Genomic DNA, 21,282 nt, shown 5'->3' with positions numbered 1-21,282 from the left:
ATGCTTTTGAAAATCACTTATAGCAAAGGGCTAGTCTTTTCCCTGTTTTGTTTTCCTCTGTGCAACAACTGGATGATTACTATGAAGCTTTCCTTACATCACATTTCTTCAATTGCTGACAGTTTCCTTCAGAGGCCTTTCAAAAGAGATTTTGTACAATATGCAGCAGCTAAAAGATAGGCTAGCTGTACTTTACTGCATGCTTCCTTACCTTTTTGCAAATGTTCTCATGTTTACTTGTGGTCCAATTTAATCAAAAGGAAAAATTGCAAATTACCTTGGACTTTTGGCTGCATTTTTTTGAGGAAGTACAACATAAGCATGTAAATTTAAGCCCACATCAAACTCGTGCACATTTATATAAGGACACCACAGCAGTTCCATATATTCCACGTTCAGATGTCTTCACTCACAACTAAAATGGTCATAATACTTTAGGACTTCCATAGGTAAAGGTAAATGTTCCCCTCGCACATATGTGCTAGTCGTTCCCAACTCTATGGAACGGTGCTCATCTCCATTTCAAAGCCGAAGAACCAGCGCTGTCCAAAGACGTCTTCATCTGTGGTCATGTGGCTGGCATGACTAAACGCCGAAGGGACACGGAACGCTGTTATCTTCCCACCAAAGATGGTTCCTTTTTTTCCACTTGCATTTTTACATGCTTTCGAACTGCTAGGTTGGTGGAAGCTGGTACAAGTAACGGGAGCTCACTCTGTTATGCGGCGCTAGGGATTTGAACCATCGAACTGCCGACCTTTCTGATTGAGAAACTCAGTGTCTTAGCCACTGAGCCACCGCATCCCTATGGACTTCCATAGGCTTTGTGTAATTATACCAGAGCCATACGTTTCCTTTTTATTAAAGAAAAACTACCTGTTCCTGAGGGTGTCATTCCTTTTCTCATAAATGTTCATAGCACTTACTAGCATATATAAATTGTTAGTGTGCTACATATTTCATTAAGTATAGACCCAGAATTTCCAAATAAAATTAATCTCCTGTGTTAAGGCTTGTCATTATTGATTTAATATAGACTTACAATAAATACTAGCTTTTAGTAGTTGCCAATTCTATCCCGGAGATATAGTCTACTTGAAACTGGAAAGAGAGAAATCTCTAAGTTTGTTTTATACATATACATAGCTTGTTTTGTGTTGTTTTTTTTAAATGAGCAAATTTTCAAGAAAAACCACACCATATGCCATATCAAAATTAGCTTGCAATCTGTTTTGAATCATATATTAAGTCTAGAAAAATTAAGTCTTCTAATTGATATCTATTTTTCCTTGGATTCTTTAAAAATATGGTACTGTAGTTGATACAGATTTTGTAAAACAGAGGAAGATTAAGCCTCTTTAATAGGACTCCACAGAAGTCATAACGGATGATTTTTAAAAAGTTAAAACTAATACATTTGAATATATTTATTTATGACTGTGTATGCCACGCACAATCACTAGGACTGGGGTAGGATACAGGGCGGGGGGGCAACTAACTTCATGGCAGTGGTGGGTTATGACCGGTACTGTTCCCGTACAGTGTTCCAGAGGTCCCGCCCGCGCTTCTTACCTGTATTTGAGCTATTTGAGGCTTACGCGGACAGAACGTACGGTGCCTGCACGACACTCCGCTGAGCAGCTGGAGCGTTGCGGGCGGTAAGTACGCATATGCGTGTGTGCTGCACGCATTCATGTGGTGGACGCCCGGCACTGCTTAATGGGCAGCATACTCCATTGCATGTTAGGAATAAATAATAGATATTGATAAATTTTAAGAGAAAGATAAAAACTAATCAATATTATTACAAAGTAATTAAAAACAAAAATAAAAGAGAAAGCTACAAATGCAATTAAAAGAAAAATAGAAAAGAAAGAATAAAAAAGACAAAGTACCATCCAAACTTATTTTCAGAAGTTATAAGTAGTTATAAATTTAACTCTCACTGTGTGATTACAACAAAACTCTGGTTTTACTATAATATATACTATAATAGACTGTAAGATATTCATCAATGCTATATTTTTTTTCCTGTTTTACACAAATAGTTCACAGGAGGTTTTCAGTCGTCAAATAAACATAGATCCTGTCTTTCCTCTAATCAAAGAACCCAATTCAGCCTTCTCAGCAAGTTCTAGTCTTCACCGAACTTTCCCCCATTGTGAGAATTGCTGAGTCTTTCTATCTTTCCACATTCAATATATCTGGTTACTATTTATTTTATTTTGTTTATCAAACATGTACAAGGTAACAGGTATAAGTATGAACATAAACATGAACAAAGGAAGAAGATGCAGATAAGTGAAGACAGTAAGATAGGGACAGTAGGCACAATGGTGCATATGCCCCCTTTAAGGACCTCTTAAGAACAGGGTGAGGTCCACGGTAGACAATTTGAGGTTGAAGCTGTGGGGATTTGAGGATGTAACAATGGAGTCAGATAGAGCATTCCAGGTGTTGACCACTCTGTTGCTGAAGTCATATTTTCTGCAGTTGAGTTGCAGCGGTTTACCTTGAGTTTGTATTGATTGTTTGCCTGTGTATTATTGTGATTGAAGCTGAAGTAGTCGTTCACAGGTAGGATGTTGTAGCAGACAATTTTGTGTACTAAGCTTAAGTCCGACTGCAGGCGGCATAGTTCCAGGTTTGTCCAAGGCCAAAATTTCAAGTCTGGTGGCATAAGGAATTCTATTGTGAGCAGAGGAGTGGAGTACTCCTCTCATGAAATACCTCTGGACCTGCTCAATTTTATTAATGTCCAATATACAGTGTGAATTCCAGGCGGATGAGCTGTATTCAAGAATTGGTCTGGCAAAGGTTTTGTATGCCCTAGTTAGCAGTACAATGTTACCGGAGAAGAAGCTTCACAAAATTAGGTTAACAACTCTTAATGCCTTTTGGGCAATGCTGTTACAGTGAGCTCTGGGGCTCATATACAAAAACAAAGAAGTTCCATTATATTTTTTTCCAAATCTTTGTCCATCAGTTAATGGGCTTAATTGCATGTAACTCTTTAAAATCCTCTGAATTAGACATATAAAAACTATTTAATTTTCACAGGAAAATTGACAAACTGAATAAGAAAAACAGAGAAGTCTAAATTGACTTCTTTGACCAGAGAAAAGACAAAATGGTGAGAATAGGTGCTAATCAAATTTTATTGTTGTTTAGAACAAATTTTTAAATTTTCCTCTGCATGCAATCACTTTTGTGATCAGATGCATGCTGATATCTGCTGGCTTAACCAGCAAAATACATGTGTCATATATTTATAATGAAAGAAATGTGAAATACTTATGAAACCTTTCATGTCAGCTTACTTTCAATTAAAAAAATGATCTCTGGAAAAGCTGCAAGATAGTTTTATCTTGATACAATTTTAAAGAATCTTGAATACTTTGCCTTAATTCTGAAAATAATAATCTTATTTAGGAAATGTCATAGAAATTTTGCAGGCAAAAAAAAAATCATTCGCTCATGCTTTCGTTCAAGATTGAAGATCTTGGCTGAGAATATTTGTGCTTTCCGTTCTATACGTTTATGTGCCTAAATAAAATTTTTGAAGTGAATATGTGTTCGATGTACTCATCGCCATCTGTTTCCCTTGTCTTCAAAGAGGTGGTCTAAAGGACTGAGTTAGAATTAGAGGCTGCGGAAAGAGAATAGTTTAACCACTGGCATCTTCACAAACTGCACACAAAATGTGCTAATTTGGAGGTCTTGGCTTTGAAAATGTAGAGCTGGTTTGGGGTATAATTTCATAGCCTTCGTGTCAAATGAGGCATGAAACAAACGGGCAAAAAAACGGTAATGTCGCCAATGCAGCTCATTCTGTATTTTCTGTAGACAAGTTGTCAATGAACTGTACAGCTTCAAGAACATTGGGCTTAATCAGAACTGCAGTCAAGCAATATTCAACACCTGCAAGGCAGAGTAAATGGCTCATTGCCAAACTAAAAGTATAATAAAATCCTGTAGCTGTATTTAAATCAGCAATGCTGATTTACAAAGAGCCCCGAATCTCCATATATGGTTAATCGAGTAGCTCTCTCTATATGGCTTAGATATTTCACTGTATGATAATGTTGACCACTGTAGTTTACCATTCCTTTGCAACATGGAGTGTGTAAAGTACCCGTAATACATCATTTGTGTAAAAAAAAACTTAGATTTATCATAAGTCAGCATATTTTGAAAATCATTCTTGGCTGATAATTTGTTCTTCCTTGAGAGAACAGTCACAGTGTCTGTTAATCCCACCAGAATACTTGTAGCTTGCTTAATGGAAGTTGGCTGCATATTGTTATTCTAAAAATGTATACCTGAAACATGAAGGCCACTTAAAGAAGAGATTCACAGAATCAATTTTTAAAAAATAACCTGCTTTTGGGCACTATTACCATCACCACCATGATACTGATTCCTCACCGCTCAGAGAAAATAATTGTATTTTGAAAAAAAATCCCATAAATTCCAATACAATATGTTCAGAAATGAGATGTGACCCTAGCCTATACTTTAAAAACTATTAAACTTAAAATATGTCAAAACATTTTAATCAAAGATAAGACAAAAACTGGCAGAAGAGTGTTACTGGATCTCTTTTTTTCCAGTTCTGAATCAATTGGCATCTGTTTGGAAGGTTGTTATTTGTCCAGTCCTGTCTATGTTCCTATGCATCAAAACTGTTTCCTTCTTCTTCTTTTTTTACACAAATATGACCATGACCATACATGTATGCGCCATGCTATAGGAATATGCTTCCTATTCTGCGGGAATGGTCAATTTAAAGAAAGGTATGGGAAAATTTAAACTCAGCCTGTTTATTTTCTAATGCGTATCCAAGCAAAAAAGTTTCAAGATTTAAAAACTGTACAGGAAGTGATTCATCACAATGCTGTATGCATACAGAACATTATTCTGTTAAATCTGGAATTATATGTTGCAGATTCATCAACAGTGTTCTTAAAAGATATAAGAACATTATTTGTTTATTTATTAAAAATTATTAAGAGCGACTCTAGGTGGTGTATAATAATCAATAAAGCCACAAATATAAAAATACAGAAACCCACATGGAAAAATAAATATTACATCAAACCCAGCAAATAAGAGAAGAATGGCCAACCCAACAATGGAGCCATCAAAGCATGTCTTTGGTTCCCAGGAGCCTCAGGCCTGATAACATAACCAGATCTTGAGGGACTTCCAAATATCAAAAGGCATGGAGCTAATCTAATCTTGGGAGTAGGTCCCTTGGCAGAGAAGGCATGTCTCCCTGGGCTCACCAAATGTAGGTCCCTAATCCATTTACAGTAATCAATTCAGCTATCGCCCCCTTTAGAATGAATGTCTTCGGAACAGAATTGACTTCCTAGTTCTGGGTCTATTATGCTGCTGGGGATTGAAAATAAAAATTTCCTACTGTCCAAGAAAACAAAATGTTTTAGGGTGGAGTGATTCATCATGGCATGTAAGCTCTTGGTTTCCTTTGATGTTGAGCTTTTATTTTAGCCAGTCTTAAAATTATAGCCCTCTGTTTTAAAGAGAGGTATAAAACCAGGGTGGTATTCTAGTATTTTAAGTGACAGGAATGTGGAAATAGATAATGATCTGCAGAATAACTGTAGAATTGGCTGATTGCTTATAAGTGTTTGGTATGATTTTATCATCTCTATTTTTATTGGCAACATGTACTTTTTAGGTTTACAGATACGTCATCTATGGACACTTGAAATAGAATAGAATAGAATTCTTTATTGGCCAAGTGAAATTGGACACACAAGGAATTTGTCTTTGATGCATATGCTCTCATTGTACATAAAAGAAAAGATACATTCATCATAAATCATAAGTTACAACCCTTAATGATAGTTATACTAGGAAACTGTATAAATAGGAAGGATACAAGCAACAAAGTTACAGTCATAAGTGGAAGGAGATGGGTGATAGGAACAATGAAAAGACTAATAGTAATAGTAATGCAGACTTAGTGAATAGTTTGACAGTGTTGAGGCAATTATTTGTTTAGCAGAGTGATGGCCTTCGGGGGAAAAAATTCCTTGTGTCTAATTGTTCTGGTATGCAGTGCTCTATAGCGTCATTTTGAGGGTAGAAGTTGAAACAATTTATGTCCAGGATGTGAGGGGTCTGTAGATATTTTCACAGCCCTCTTTTTGACTTGTGCAGTATACAGGTCCTCAATGGAAGGCAGGTTGGTAGTAATTGTTTTTCCTGCAGTTCTAATTATCCTCTGAAGTCTGTGTCTGTCTTATTGGGTTGCTGAACCAAACCAGACAATTATAGAGGTGCAGATGACAGACTCAATAATTCCTCTGTAGAACTGAATCAGCAGCTCCTTGGGCAGTTTGAGCTTCCTGAGTTGGCGCAGAAAGTACATTCTTTGTTGTGCTTTTTTGATGATGTTTTTGATGTTAAGTGTCCATTTTAGGTCTTGAAATATGATAAGTATCGAACTATGAACTATCAAGATATGAAAAGTAATTGAACTATAATGAGTATCAAGTATTTTCATCTAATTGGTCTTGGTCCCTACAGAAAATATGCTTAGACTTCTTAAGTGGATTATTTAAACTATCAGTTTCTATCATAATCTTTGTTTTATTTCTGCTGAGAATACATACACAGACAGATTTCATATATGCACCAGAGGAAAAATTGGCAAAGGAAATTTAGAACAAGCATACTAGATTAGGAATACTTTCCTTTTCTGCCTCTCTCTTTCTGGGTATTTGTGTGTGTATAAATGTAAGTGTAAGCGAAGCTCTCGGCTTTGGATATCAGAAATTGGATAAAAAAGTTAGAGCAATTCTATCAGAGAAAAGAAAAACACTAAGACAGTTCAAGGAATCTGATTACAGTCCATGGTTACAACTGGGTGGAATTGGCAAGCAGGAGGCAGGGTGATGACTCTGTTAGTAACAGTATCACTTTTGAAAAAAACAAACACCTCTAATGTGGTTACTTGCTTCTTGGCAAGAAGCCACTGCCTGTTCTTAATTTCCCTTTTTGCTTAATTTGCTCCTTGAATTTCACATTTTCCTAACTCCCATTTAGTCTTCTCCACTTCTGTAATGTATGTTTGGGATTATTATTTTTTGTAGCAATGTTCGTTTGGGGAGGGGTTTTGTTGTTTGTTATGGACAGCCATGCTTTATTGCATAGCAGGCAGATAGATAGATAGATAGATAGATAGATAGACAGACAGACCAGACAGACAGACAGACAGACAGACAGACAGACATTTTCCTTTCCTTGTGGAACATAAATAGAACTCCCTACCAAAGAAAAACCCTGTGAGTAGGTTTCGCTAAAAAAGTAGGTTCACCCAGAATCAATATGTGAGTATCAATCACTGAGGATGAACTTGCATTTTGGTCTCCCCAGTCTTAGCCAGCAATGATTATGCTCTTCCTAAATGAGAGTCTGTATTAGAAGGGGGAAATGATCTGGGCCATCATGGCTCTAGTATGCAATACTTTCAGCCCTTTTCTGTATTTAACATTTACATTATTTTCAATCCATCCTCTCTTAAAAGATAAAAGAGGTGGGGACTCAGAAACAAAACTTCCGAGTAGCTGCCCTGGCCTTTTGGAAAAAACTCTCTCTCTCCCAAGATCAATGCTATCTTTCAGAAAGTTATAAAGTTTTGGCTTTTCCAACAAACATTTGGGGGCTAACTGTCTTGGAATTTACATTGCTATTTTAACCTAGAGCAAAGCTTCTGATAGGTGGCACATAACTAAAACAGTACTGTAATGGGTGACCCAAAATAGCCCAATTGGAGTCTATTTGTTTTTGTTGTGTTCTTGTTCTAAAAGAAAGCAATCTTGATATGTTTGTGTGCCTTCCTTCTGCAAGGTGGTTATAGAAATGCTGTGATTCATCATTTTCTCTTCTGAACTAAACAGTTGAATATAGAGCAGGGTTATCCCACCTTGACAACTTTAAGACTTGTGGACTGGTGAATTCTGGGAGTTGAAGTCCTCAAGTCTTCAAGTCGCCATGGTGGAACACCCCTGTTTTAGAGGATTAAAGAGTGTCCATCTGTTCCATAAGTGTTGCTTGGAAAGACAAAATAGCCAGGAATTAGTGGATGGCTTGGTCTTTTGTCTCATCATTGACAGCTGACAAAAATGCTGATGGGGTGACAATGAAGAAAACATCTGCTCCCCTGCTGGATGGAACAACATAGACAACGGGCAAACCTTATTATTTTCTTTAATTGAATCTTATTAATGAAATAATAAGTATCCTTTCCTAGATGCTTATCAGTAATTTAACTTACAGATACTTGAGGCAATGTATTTATATACAGTATGTAAAATAATATTTTTACTCTGCTGCATACAATGCAGGCATCCATCGGCTGGAGTTAATACCAGACAGTCTAAACAAGTAGAGGAAAACAGCAGAAGTGATTTCAGTTTGTGCAACTGTTTATAAAAGACAGATGCAGAAAGTTTAATATTAATTAAGCACATCCTATGTGATGTGTGAGAGGAAAAAAACATTGCGTTTAGCATTGCTAGTGTATTTGCTTCACTGAAAATCACATTGCGTGTTTCCTGTTGTATAGATCTGTATAGCTTCAAAGCCTGGTATTTTAAGAGGAACTCTATACATAGACACATATGTGTATATTTTGGTTCAAAGGGAGGCCACAATGGTTATAGAAAATGGCATTTTTCTTTATAAAAATCTGAAGTCTCATGTTGGGACTGAGAAATGGTGGGTGGGCAAAGACCTTTTAAGGAATTTAATATCTGAATAAATTTGAATCTGAAGTTACTTTTTGCTTTTCTTTTCTTTTCCCATACTGCCCATCATGACTCTTTCACATTATTTCTCCATATGGCTGAGCTGAATATGAACCGTATAGTACAGTGGTTTTTCAGCCTTGGGCGATGGTGGTGGTGGCTGTTATGTAACACATATACAACATGAAATCACAGCTTGCCAGTTCTTTAGTTGGCTTTCATTTACATGGAGTTTTTCCCAAGAACCTAGGAGGTCGTAATGTATCGGCATAGTAGATTCAAGCATTGTGGCATTTTGTAATTGACAGATGAAAATGTTGTCGATGTGCAGATTTTCAAAGTGCTAGCCAAGGCTTTTTAGTATGGCACCCAATGTGTCAATAACCACCACAGCCAATTTATGCCATAATCTTTCAATTTCAGTTTTCAGGCCTTGATACTTTGTGATCTTCTCCATTTCTTTGTCTTCATTTCTACTATTCCATGGTGATGCCACACCAATTATCCACACTTTCTTCTTTTCAGCCACAGTTAAATCTGGTGTATTATGCACCAGGATTGTCTAAGTTTGTATTTTCATTTCTTATAGCTGTGACCTAAAGCTTATACCGTTCCAGGGCTTCCAAACATCTAGGTTCATTTTCCCATATCCATTTGCTCATCACAGAATTTAAAAAATCTGCTTTGCCTTTTTTTACTGCAAATGTTAGCATTATATTCACAGTTATATAATATGTGAAAATCTGTGCTTACTTTCATTTACTAGTTGTTAGTATTGCTTTCATTGTGGAGTAGTATCCTTGCCTTGTTGCTGGCATAAAACTACAGTGGTACCATGGTACTCAACTGCTTTGAAACTCATCAAATTTGATACTCGACACAAATTTTGTCCTGATATTCATCGTTTGTTTGGTACTCATAAAACTAAAAGGTTAGTTGCCTTGTGATTCATTACATTATTCTTTATGGGAAACATTTGTTTGGTACTCATTGTTTTTTGTCATCGTATGTCCCAGAACCAATTACCGTATTTTTCAGAGTATGATGCACCTTTTTCCCTCAAAAAAGAGGCTGAAAATCTGGGTGCGTCTTATACACTGAATACAGCATTTTTTGCCTCCTGAAACCCCGCCCCCTTCACCAAAATGGCTATGCATAGCCTTTAGGAGACTTATAGAATGCTCCTGGGGGCTGGGGAGGGCAAAAATGAGCGAAAAACAGACTGACTTTTGCCCCCAGCCCCCAGGAGCACTCTTCAAGGCTCCTAAAGGCTACGCATGCCTTTTTTCTTTTCTTTTTTGACAAAAAAACAGGCCCGTTTTCGTGAAAAACACCCCCTTTTTGGGAGGTCTGCAAAGTGCAAAAAAATTTTAAAAAATTTGCCTCTTCAAAATCTTGGTGCATCTTATACTCCAAAAAATATGGTGATGATGAGTGCTGAGGAACCACTGTAATTTTATTCATGGCTTTTAAAGATGTCATATTTTATTGGATAGGGCATGCAGATCAAGTGGCAAGTAGGGATTCACAAATTGTGAGTTCATAAATGGGAGCATATAGTTGTCATCTGAAGAAAACAACTTTCAGCTTTGGGTTAATTTTTAAACGGAAGATGGACATTCACCAATACATATTTTCCTATTATTTTCAGTGCAAGGTAGGCACACAGCATGCCTGTATACTGGCTTGAGGGTGGGGGGGAGAGGAAAATGACATATCTAGAAGAAGAATTAAGGAAAACAGATGACTCTTAATTAAAAGAATTTGTCAGCACTCCAGAAGTTTATTTCAAAATTTATTGCCAAGCTTTCAGAGTCCCTCCATATTTTGCTTCCCGTGACATATTTCAAGGAAACCAGAGTGTGCTGTTTTTAAACTTGATTATAGGTTGAATACTGCCAAGTAATTATCTGTCCAGAAATTGCTTTTCTTTCTCTTTTTTCCCTCCTTTTTTTCTTTACAAGTATGCATGAGAGGAAAGCTTGCTCAGAGTTGCTAGTATAATTAACCATTTCAGGCTGGCCAAGTTTCTACCTAATAAACTTTAGATTTCACTTATAGTACCTGCTTGTGGATTCTATAACTGTCTGTACATTTCAGTCTGGCTTCAAAACTTGTTGAAATTCTGACCACTTCTTTACTTTTATTGTGAGTAGGCCCTAAATTACGTTTAAATGCATTTTAAAATGTGGTAGCTTTGTTGCTCTAGTAACTTATTAAAATGATGTAATTGATTATCAGTTATTAAATAGATATAAATTATGTAATTAATTACAAAAATAAATAACTCAGTGTAGCAACATACTGTTAAATTGCAGCTGTTAACTGAGAATTCGAGCTCAAATAAAAAGGAATTCAGTTGACCAATTCAACAAAGTTGTATTGAAGATAGAGAGACATGATGGAGAAAATTTGCAGACTTGCCTGTAGGATGAAACAAGTTGGCCCTTTAAAAAAGGGCTCTGCTACATTGAACCAATGTGGGTCATTGCCGCAAAATGAACAGTGGAAAAGAACAGGAAATAATGACAACCAGAAGAACAATGGAGCATGACAAAACTGATGGACAGGAGAGCAGTGGGTCATAGAAAACAATGGAACTTGCTGACAGAGTTGATGAGGGTTAGAGTGGTACCTGAGCAGCCTATCCTGAGATGCTGCACAGTTGTCAGTGGAAGTCAAAGATGTTGACAGAAAAGAATCAGGGAGTTGGAAGTCAACTGGGAGCCCATGGTACCAACCACTGATTGAGGAGGTCCAGGATGCTAATAGTGAAATCAGAGCAGGCTGAAGACCTAGAAACAGTCAACAGCTCACAGTAGATGGCAAAAAGAGCAGGAATCTCCCAAGCACCACGCCCTCTACTCCCCAGAAAGCCAAGTCATGAGTCTCTCCCAGGACAACAGTTGAGTGGTGACTCTAACAAGCAGCAGCAATTTTCTTCCAGAAAGATTCCTTCCACATCCCGAAAGCTGGATGCCCTGTTTATTGGACCATTCAGTGTAATAGTAAGGATCAGTGCTGTGGTCTTTCACATTCAGCTGCCAGACACACTAAAAACACATCCAGTTTCCTATCAGTTCCTCCTGGTCCTGCAATTTTGTTTTTGTCCTTTGTGCATAGCTGTGTAAGAACGTTTGGTGCTTGAATATTGGAAGGAGTCTTTGATGCCTAAGCTAGCTGGCTAGCTACCCTGTCAGCTTCTGCACCTGCTAGCGGTCCTAAATGAAGGAGGGCATTGTTTGAGGAGAGATGAAGGGGGCACATTGCACAAATGGGAGAGGATCTGTTCCCCTTGAAGATGTGAGAGAGAATTCTGTGAATTTCTGGCAGAGAGACAAGAAACCAACCTTCCCCTTTCCTGCTCTCCTTAATCAGGAAATAGAGGGAAAGAAGCCTGAAAAAAGGAAGTCATAATATGAGGAAGTGCGTTGTCTGATATTTTTTTTTAAATTAAATAAATGGAAGTGCAAGAAATGGCGTGATGTTCTCCAGCTACCCACAACCTGAAAGAGAAAGGAAGCACTTGACATGTCCAAGTCAGACTCCCTTTCTGACCTGCTTTCCATTGTTTCTGAGTTTCTAGCTCCTGGTGTCCCCCTATCTAGGGGGGTGATCACTGTTTTTTGACTCCGAACGTGGATTATTTGAGCTCCGCCAGACCCGCCTTTGGAATTTATGACCAACATCCCTGGCCATCTCTCTTCAGATAGCCCCTCTCTCTGCTGCAGGACGCAGGCAAAGCTTCACTCTGCTGCAAACATACTCTTGCCAGATTTACAACCTCCAGTGTAGGTGTTATCTCTGTTTATGCTACCTTGTTGAATTGATTTACAGTTAAGCTAATAAAAGTTCTGAGAACCGGTATGCTTTTCTTTCTTGCCTGTTCTCAGCTGGACACACAGGAGGAAGCAGCCCAGAGCTTAACCTGTGCTCTGAAGCATAGATTTCTGACTCTTTTTTTGCACTGCAACAGGGATCATTTGTTCATCTCGAGGCTTCATTCTTGTCTGCAGTAAAGATGCTAATCTAGCTGAGTTGTGTCTGGGAGTCTTCTGCCAAGCCCAGCTGAGACCTGAATTAAGTGTCTGATTTATTACCCAAAACTGGGTGTGAAGCCTGAGATGAAAAGGGGCAGCTCAGGGTTTGTATTGATTCGGAAAGTACAAATCAGATAATATTCACTGAACTAATTTTTCCTTGTGATTTAAAATATGGTCCTTCCTCTTTTTCTTTTTCTTTTTTTGCCACACCCTCATGATTTACTATTTTGGCCTAATAAATTGTTCTCTCATTTCTCGTCACCGAGGGTTTTTCTGTTTTGTTTCATGTACCTCAAAATTGAATCCCTTCCGTATATTAAGAGGAGGGTGTAATGGTGCCTGTGTTTTCCATTTCCCCTTGAATTTATTCTGCATTTTACTTTTAGAAAAATCTATAGCTTCTCTCTCCTGAGTCAGTTCTGTTTGCCAACAATGATTTTTTTTCACTAATGTAGAAGAGGCAATAGGAAATGAAAGTATTGCTATATTAACTGAAATGATACAGCATATTTCCAGGTGTAAGGACTTCATTCAAATGTGCCTCCCTGATTATGTGTATCTGATATTCCATCTCAGATTTTAAAAAAAACAAATTTCTGATGCCCTAATGTGCACTGATAACATACCACAATTACTAATCTTTTGAGAACATCATAACAACAGAAATAGTGAAAGGGAGAATGGAAGAAGACAACAGAGCCCATAAGCATCTCTCTCTCCAAGAATCTCAGCTACAGCGTTACAAATTGGATTTTGAGCTCCAAGCTCTCTTTCCCATTGATTTTCATACAACTGAAATTGCAGGTAGGTAGGTAGGATAGAAGATGGATGGATACTTAGATAGATACATAGATGATGGATCGACTTAACCATAATGGAGCCCAATATTTTGGTCATAAATTATTGTGATCATAAGTCAAGGCATCATGTGACTGACTCAATTTGAAAATCATTTACAATGGTCATAAATAACATTAATAACACAGTTATTAAGCATATTCAGCATATCCAATGGATGGGTTTTGCCATTTTCTACTGGAAAGTGATGAAAAACCCCATCATAAATCATGGGCACGTGATCACGGGTTTACTACAATGTTTCTAAATAAAACTTTGGTTTCACTTGGTACACTGTACACTTGAGTTTTGAGTTTCTGGCTCATTTATTTTAGACATCAGAAGATGTAAAAATTGTTAATTTGATTTTTCATGTAACCAAATGCAACAAATAAGAGAGGCTGATGTTAGGTAGTAAAGAAAGGGTTTAGTTCAGGGTTTAGTAAAGAAAGGGTTTCTGCCGGTTGGCCCCACATCGGGCACGGGAAGCTCCGCCCAGATGCTTCTGCACATGTGTGCACAAGCGTACCGTAGTAAAATAAATTGAAACCACCTCTGGTTTAGTTGAATAGTAAGGACAGAGAGCAGAGTATCACTTGCAAAGTGAGATATGCTTCATCTTTTTCTAGCAATATTTGAATGCTTACCACAAACTGCTCTTAATGTTGTAATATTGAATAGAGTTGCAAAGATAGAAAGAAATTGTCAAAAAGTGAAACAATTGTCTTCCATTTTCCAGGTTTAACCCAGTGAAATTATAGAATAAATGGGAAGCATGGAAAACACAGAAAAAAAGAATAGAGACGCATTCATCTTTCATTAAAACAAAATCATCTGCTCTATGGGATGATGGTGATACGAACCTGATTTCTTAAGCTCTAACAAAAAGCAATCATTACTCTGCAGAATTTCAGAATAAGTAATGGCATTATATTTTCCACCTCTTTTGAAGAATTGAGGTTTTTCCTGCAGCCACGGTCAGCCATTCACAATTCATAGCTCTTCAATGTTTGCCAGCAATTGCAATATTTTAAATGTGATGACATAGCTGCAAAATTCAGATGTATTGTGTTTGTAATCTAGCAGTCCTCCTATTTGTTCCAACCCAATGAAACCTTGGCAAGAATTTACAGTATGCAAAGGGAGTCCAATAGCAAGATCACTCTCTGAAAGCATACTAGAACTAAATGTGGTCTGCAAGGATAAGCCAGCAAAAGCAATGTAGAGTTCAAAAATAGGTTGGATCAAATCAGGAGCTATGAGAAAAAAAAATGAGAAAAAAAAATATCACAGTGCATCTCTATGGGAGAAACAGTTGGGCAACGGCTCAGAATATTGCTGGCTGTTTCATTCAAAACTCTGCTTCATCATTGTCATTAACAAATCTACACATAATTCAGAACTCTAAATTGGGGGGGGGTTAATAACCTCAAACAAATATAATGATGTTGAAGTCCATTTTTCCCCTTGCTCTCTTTTACACAAATGGAAAAAAAAATACGACCAGGGTTTTTGGTTTTTTTTGGCTTCTAGTTATTTTTTTTAGCAAATTAATCCAGATGAGCACTTTAAATATGATTCCTATTCATTTATAGTAGCTTTTAAAAAAAAATAATGCAGAAATTTGAGTTCTAGACTCCCCATAAAATGTCTCCTTCAAGTACAACTTGACTTTATGGATATGTCCGTTTAATTTTATAACTATACAAAAGTGGTTAGTAATTGTCTTGGGGGGGGGCTTATTGGGGAGTTGTTGTTTTTCTTACTTCCCAACCTAGCCTATAACCCCCAAAATCCCTGGAGGGGTCTTATTCAAGAGGCCCAACCTGTATAGCTTCCAAGCCAAGACAAGGTCAGTCACTTGATGAGAGAAATATTTATTGGTAGCCCATAAAATGGTTCTCAACTTCCTTCATTTATAAGGAGTGACCTATTAAAGTTAGAGATAGAATTTACCAGACAGTCTTGATCTGATAAGTATACAATCTGGAAATCATACCTGCTGTTTTTAAAATACCTTTTAAGGTTCCTATTAATCATACTTGTCAGGTGGGAAAATGTGGATAAAATCTTATTTAAAGCTTACATTGGGGCGCTATTATCCTATTGATATTTCTAACATTCAGTAAACATCTTCAGAGATTAAGAGTTTGAAAGTTGGAATCATATTTGATCATTGTGAACACTTAAGTGACGAGCTATATCTAGTCTGTGAAATTGTGGGAAAGAGAATACTGTCATAAGAGAAACTAGTGGTACACAGTTTCCTCAATTTATGACCAATTGAGCCCAAAATTTCTGTTCCTAAGCAAGACAGTTGTTAATTGAATTTTGCCCCATTTTATGACCTTTCTTGCCACCATTGTTAAGTGATTCACTACAGTTGTTAAGTTAGTAACACGCTTGTTAAGTGAATCTGGCTTTCCCATTGACTTTCTTGTCCGAACGTCCTAAAAGGTGACCCCACGACTCTGCATCTGTCATAAATATGAGTCAGTTACCAAGCATTTGAATTTTGATCACATGACCATGAGGATGCTGCAACAGCTGTGTGAAAAACAGTCGTAGGTCACTTTTCTCAGTGCCTTTTTAAGTTTGAACTAAACAACTCATTCATTCTAAGCCCTCCTTGTTCAGGTGACCTAAAGGAGAACTTTTTTTTAAGGGACTGGAAAGAATTGGAGAAGATACACTCTGCAAAGTTTTTCTGACTGTTTAACAAAAAGCCATCAGTTCTATTTTGTTAGTTTCCTGCTGGAATATCTATATATATAAAAAAATGTTTGTGTGTGTTCATGTGTGTGTTCAACAGAGCCGAGGTGGCACAGTGGTTAAATGCAGCACTGCAGGCTACTTCAGCTGACTGCAGTTCTGCAGTTCGGCTGTTCAAATCTCACCGGCTCAGGGTTGACTCAGCCTTCCATCCTTCCGAGGTGGGTAAAATGAGGACCCGGATTGTTGTTGGGGGCGATATGCTGACTCTGTAAACCGCTTAGAGAGGGCTGAAAGCCCTATGAAGCGGTATATAAGTCTAACTGCTATTGCTATTGCTATGTTCCAGCATAACTCTGGAACGCCTTGAGCAATCTCAACCAAACTTGGTACACAGATAACTTACTCTCTGGAAATAAATACTTGTGGGGGGAGACACCCCTAACACTCCTCGGTGTGTGTGTTCTGTTAAGATACAGCCTGTTGTGCCTTCAAATGGCTTCTCCTGTACAGCACAGTGGAGTTGCTATGGTAATGGCTCCCTCAGGTAAGGGGGAAAATCCCTTACCTGAGGGAGCCATGGGTGATAGAAATGATGAGAAGACCAATAGTAATAGTAATGCAGCCTTAGTGAATGGTTTGACAGTGGTGATAGAATTATTTGCTTAGCAGAGTGATGGTGTTCGGGGGGAAAACTGCCCTTGTGTCTAGTTGTCTTGATGTGCAGTGCTGTATAGAATCGTTTTGAAGGTAGCAATTGAAACAATTTATGTCCAGGATGTGAGGGGTCTGTAAATATTTTCACGGCTCTCTTTTTGACTCGTGCAGTACACAGGTCCTCAATGGAAGGCAGGTTGGTAGTAATTGTTTTTTCTGCAGTTCTAATTATCCTCTGAAGTCTGTGTCTGCCTTGTTGGGTTGCAGAACCAAACCAGACAATTATAGAGGTGAAGACTTAATAATTCCTCTGTAGAACTGAATCAGCAGCTCCTTGGGCAGTTGGAGCTTCCTGAGTTGGCGCAGAAGGAACATTCTTTGTTGTGCTTTTTTGATGATGTTTTTGATGTTAGGTGTTCAGTTTAGGCCTTGAGATATGATAGAACCTAGAAATTTGAAGGTCTCTACTATTGATACTGTGTTGTCTAGTATTGTAAGAGGTGGTATGGTAGGGTTTCTCCTAAAGTCTACCAACTTTTTTATTGTAAGATAAATCAAGAGCATTACCTGAGAAATAGAAACCTGAGGAATACTAATTAAAGTGAAGCATTCATTATGTAAAGAAATTAAACATTCCAATACATTTTAGAATGGGAATTATAGTTAAAGATTTCTTGCTTTTCCATTGTCATTTCCCGTCATGCAGCACTCAGAATTTGTTTTAAAAACTCCCTGCTTACAGAGAAATTTTAAGAGATTCATTGCTATAGAGGGACATGAGGACATGGGAGGTATATCTCTTGCTATGACCTCATGCCCCCATTTCCTTCCATAGCATGAAGCTTTTAAAAAAACCTCTAATTTTCTTGGGTATAACATAAGGAAGGAAGGAATAAACTTTTTTTTCCTGTAATTGGGAGTTAAAAGTATGGAGTATTTGTATGTCTAACTCCCAATTACCAGAAAAGCTTTGATGTGTAAGCTATTTTTAAAGTAAATAGCCACAACACCTTATAGCTACACTGTACAGTTAGTGCTGGGGGCTAAGATAGAATGACTGGTTTAACTTCCACGGGTGTTTTCAGACAAAATTAACAGCACCTTTGCTCATTTTGTTTGAATGAACTTTTATCTCCAAAACAAATTAGAGTTGATCTTGCATGGGCCATATTTGGACTTAACTGCTTTATATATGCCTTTCAGATATTTTATAGTTCAAAAGCAAAACAACAGTTTCCAACATATGTTAAGGCGGGCTTGTAATGGTGGAAGAAGAGTAGAGGGTCCCTTCATAGTGTCTTTGTAATGTAAATATCCTATAGAGAGGTCTAGATTTTCAGGGCTAACAAGTATTTTCTTCTTTGTAAACTTCTACCTTTGTCTTATTGCAATCCAACACAGCACTTCATGTTGCCCACAATTTGAGAATGGATTTAAGAACTTGTTACTTATTAGAGATGCATAGGTACAAAGTGATGCTTGCGTTCATAAAATAGGTATTGAAAACCTAGCCCAGTGGTTAAATGCAGCACTGCAGGCTACTGAAGTTCTGCAGTTCGGCTGTTCAAATCTCACCGGCTCAGGGTTGACTCAGCCTTCCATCCTTCCGAGGTGGGTAAAATGAGGACCCAGATTGTTGTTGGGGGCAATATGCTGACTCTGTAAACCGCTTAGAGAGGGCTGAAAGCCCTATGAAGCGGTATATAAGTCTAATTGCTATTGCTATTGCTAAGTCACTGATGAATTGAAGGCTACATTATGGCTAACAGTTACTCATTCCTGTTTATTTCATGTATATCTTTCCAAATTCCGGTCCAATTAAAATAAGGTATTCTTTTAAAAAAAGGAAGAAGAGTCTTATATGAATATAACAGTTTGTGTTTAATGCAGTTTATACCTGAATATGACAAAGCCTGATTGAAGTGAAGGATAATAGTTGCATTCTACTAACAGATAATAAACATGTAATTGCCATTATCTCTAGACTGTACTTTTGATCATGACATCAACTTTCTCCCTGTTCTTTTTTAAACCATTTTTTACTTTCAGTGACATCTTATGTACTCAGATATTAAAGGTCCTTCATTTTATCCATTAAACTATTGATCCTCATGCTTTTTATAAATAGTGACTACAACCAGTCTACTTTAGGGTGCTGCTTTGGGGGTCCCTAGTATGGAATGAAATTATTAAGGCACTGAACCTCAACAATATTTTACTGTTGCAGAAAAGTTAATGGGGGGAAAACCTAGCTGTGTGCTGAAAGGGATTTCTTCATTTTGACAGTTACATATTTTGTGAGCAGCAACATCAGTGATTCTGTTTGGTGTGTTGTTTGCTCATGTGTGAACTTCTTTATGCTTCCCATGTCAGGAACCCAGACATTATTTGTAACAATTTCTTCCTGTTGCTTTCCTGTTCTGCCAGAACAGGCAAGATTTTTTCTCTCTCTAATGTAGTGTTAGGATCTCTCTGGGGTACTTTAACTAAATAAAAGTTGAATGTCCATAAGCCATCAGTCTTCCTCTGTCCCCCATTCACCCTTCCCATCACCCGCCCACCTTCAAACTAATCAATGCTTTGAAATGTTTAGTAAGAAAACAGGTTCTGTTTTGACAGACAGCAATTACAGCAGCTGGCTGAAGGCAGATTTTACAGCTCTTTAGGGGGATCCCTTATGAATAGTAACTGAAGGTGATGTACTTTTATACAATCAGACTTTGAGACAAAAAAAAGAGTGTCTCTCAGCGGTTGCCTATCGACACTGGGAGAAGAACTAGAACGATCACAGAGTAACCTCAGACTGCCTCTGTAGTAGAATAGAATAGAATAACAGAGTTGGAAGGGACCTTGGAGGTCTTCTAGTCCAACCCCCTGCTTAAGCAGGAAACCCTACACCACTTCAGATGTCTGTGATATGAGGCAGCCTACCCTCCACCAAGTAGCTGCCCCTCTCAGTTGAACCAAATTTATTTCCATAAGTACCTTCTGGATTCCCCAAGATAAAAATGTAACTGAGGTTATGTACACAACAGCTGTCGTTAATCTTTATTGTGGCAACAACTTGTTTGCTCAGGTGACCTGTGGGTTCCAGCATTTACCATCCATTTGTTCTCCACAATTATTGGAAGAAACTGTTAGTCGTGACATCTAAAACAATCCCAATATGCAAAAGGAGTGCAACGAGCCACCAAAACACCAGGAATAATCCCTCTTGAGCTTACTGGTTGTGTAAATACTAGCTCATTCCTCTCTCACACACACAGGTTGACAGGGAATATGGCACTTGTAATTAAAACTTCTCAGTCTGATTTTATTTTAGTTCTATTTCTTGAAATCGTTTTTGGAAAATTCAGTGATTAAAACTTTCTCTCTTTGTCTTTAAAAAAAAAATCTTTCTTGTCATGGTGTTTATAGACTCTTAATCTTTATTGACCCCCAGAATTTAATTCTTGAATATGTTACTCTGTTTTTCAGTTAACCTCTTAACCTGTCTCCAGGGGGAAAAAATCAGCATGATCTCTGTTAAAGCATGCCTCATTCTCCTGTGAACTTGCAGGAAAGAGAAAAATTTCTGTTGGTCTTTTGAGAATACTTCTGCAATCAGATGAAAAAGCAATTATCTTTCTAAGAAACACTGGCACCACATGAAATGTATTAAGGTTGAATCCTTAGAGTCCTTGTAATAAAGTTTGGCTGTCATGCTACAACAAACTTAATGTGTTCTTGTGCTGTATGTTGTTTCTTTTTGGTAGATTGAGAAAATTTATTCAATCTTTAATGCTAATTTCACAAAGAAATTATAAATACTGTATACCCTAATCCTGGAAACATTTTTTTTGTTTTAGGATTTTAGTAAATGAGCACAACTCAAACTAATGGAAGGCTGAAATAAATATTACGTTTTAAACACATTGATGCATTTAAATTACCCTAGTCCATAATGATGAGTTTCATTTTCGGTCTAGGAAGGCATCAGTCCTAGCTACAAGAACCCTGTAAATAGCATTTGAGCTGCAAAGAAGGTTTTGGGGGTGTAGTATTTGTATTAGTATTTTCTACTTTCTAAATTATCCCATTTTGATCAGTACTTACAACAATTTACCACATCTTAACTGAGATCTTGAGATCCTAACTGATCTGAGAAAAGGGATGTGGTGGCTTAGTGGGTAAAACGCTGAGCTTGTCGATCAGAAAGATCGGCAGTTCGGTGGTTCGAATTCCTAGCGCCGCGTAAGCTCCCATTAACTTGT

The 21,282-nt window shown here is 37.6% G+C and overlaps 1 protein-coding gene across 11 annotated transcripts in view; it reads left to right on the top strand.

Moving 5' to 3' along the window:
* LOC106550126 (ELKS/Rab6-interacting/CAST family member 1) overlaps positions 1 to 21,282 on the top strand; it is a 150,347-nt gene that overhangs the window by 90,590 nt on the left and 38,475 nt on the right. The window contains exon 17 of one of the 11 annotated variants that reach the window (XM_087722908.1): positions 20,507 to 20,743. The exons of the other annotated variants lie outside the window; for them this stretch is intronic. Coding sequence (XP_087579034.1) covers positions 20,507 to 20,510 — 4 coding nt within the window. The 3' untranslated portion in view covers positions 20,511 to 20,743. Of the gene's footprint in view, positions 1 to 20,506; positions 20,744 to 21,282 lie in introns of those variants that run through there. 11 annotated transcript variants of the gene reach the window in all.

Source organism: Thamnophis sirtalis, unplaced genomic scaffold (assembly GCF_051295495.1).
Source record: "Thamnophis sirtalis isolate CommonGarterSnake01/CBP01778 unplaced genomic scaffold, rThaSir2_p1.2 scaffold_9, whole genome shotgun sequence".
Lineage (NCBI taxonomy): Eukaryota > Metazoa > Chordata > Lepidosauria > Squamata > Natricidae > Thamnophis > Thamnophis sirtalis.
Note: the sequence above shows the minus strand (reverse complement) of the source record. Positions and strands in the feature narration are given on the sequence as shown.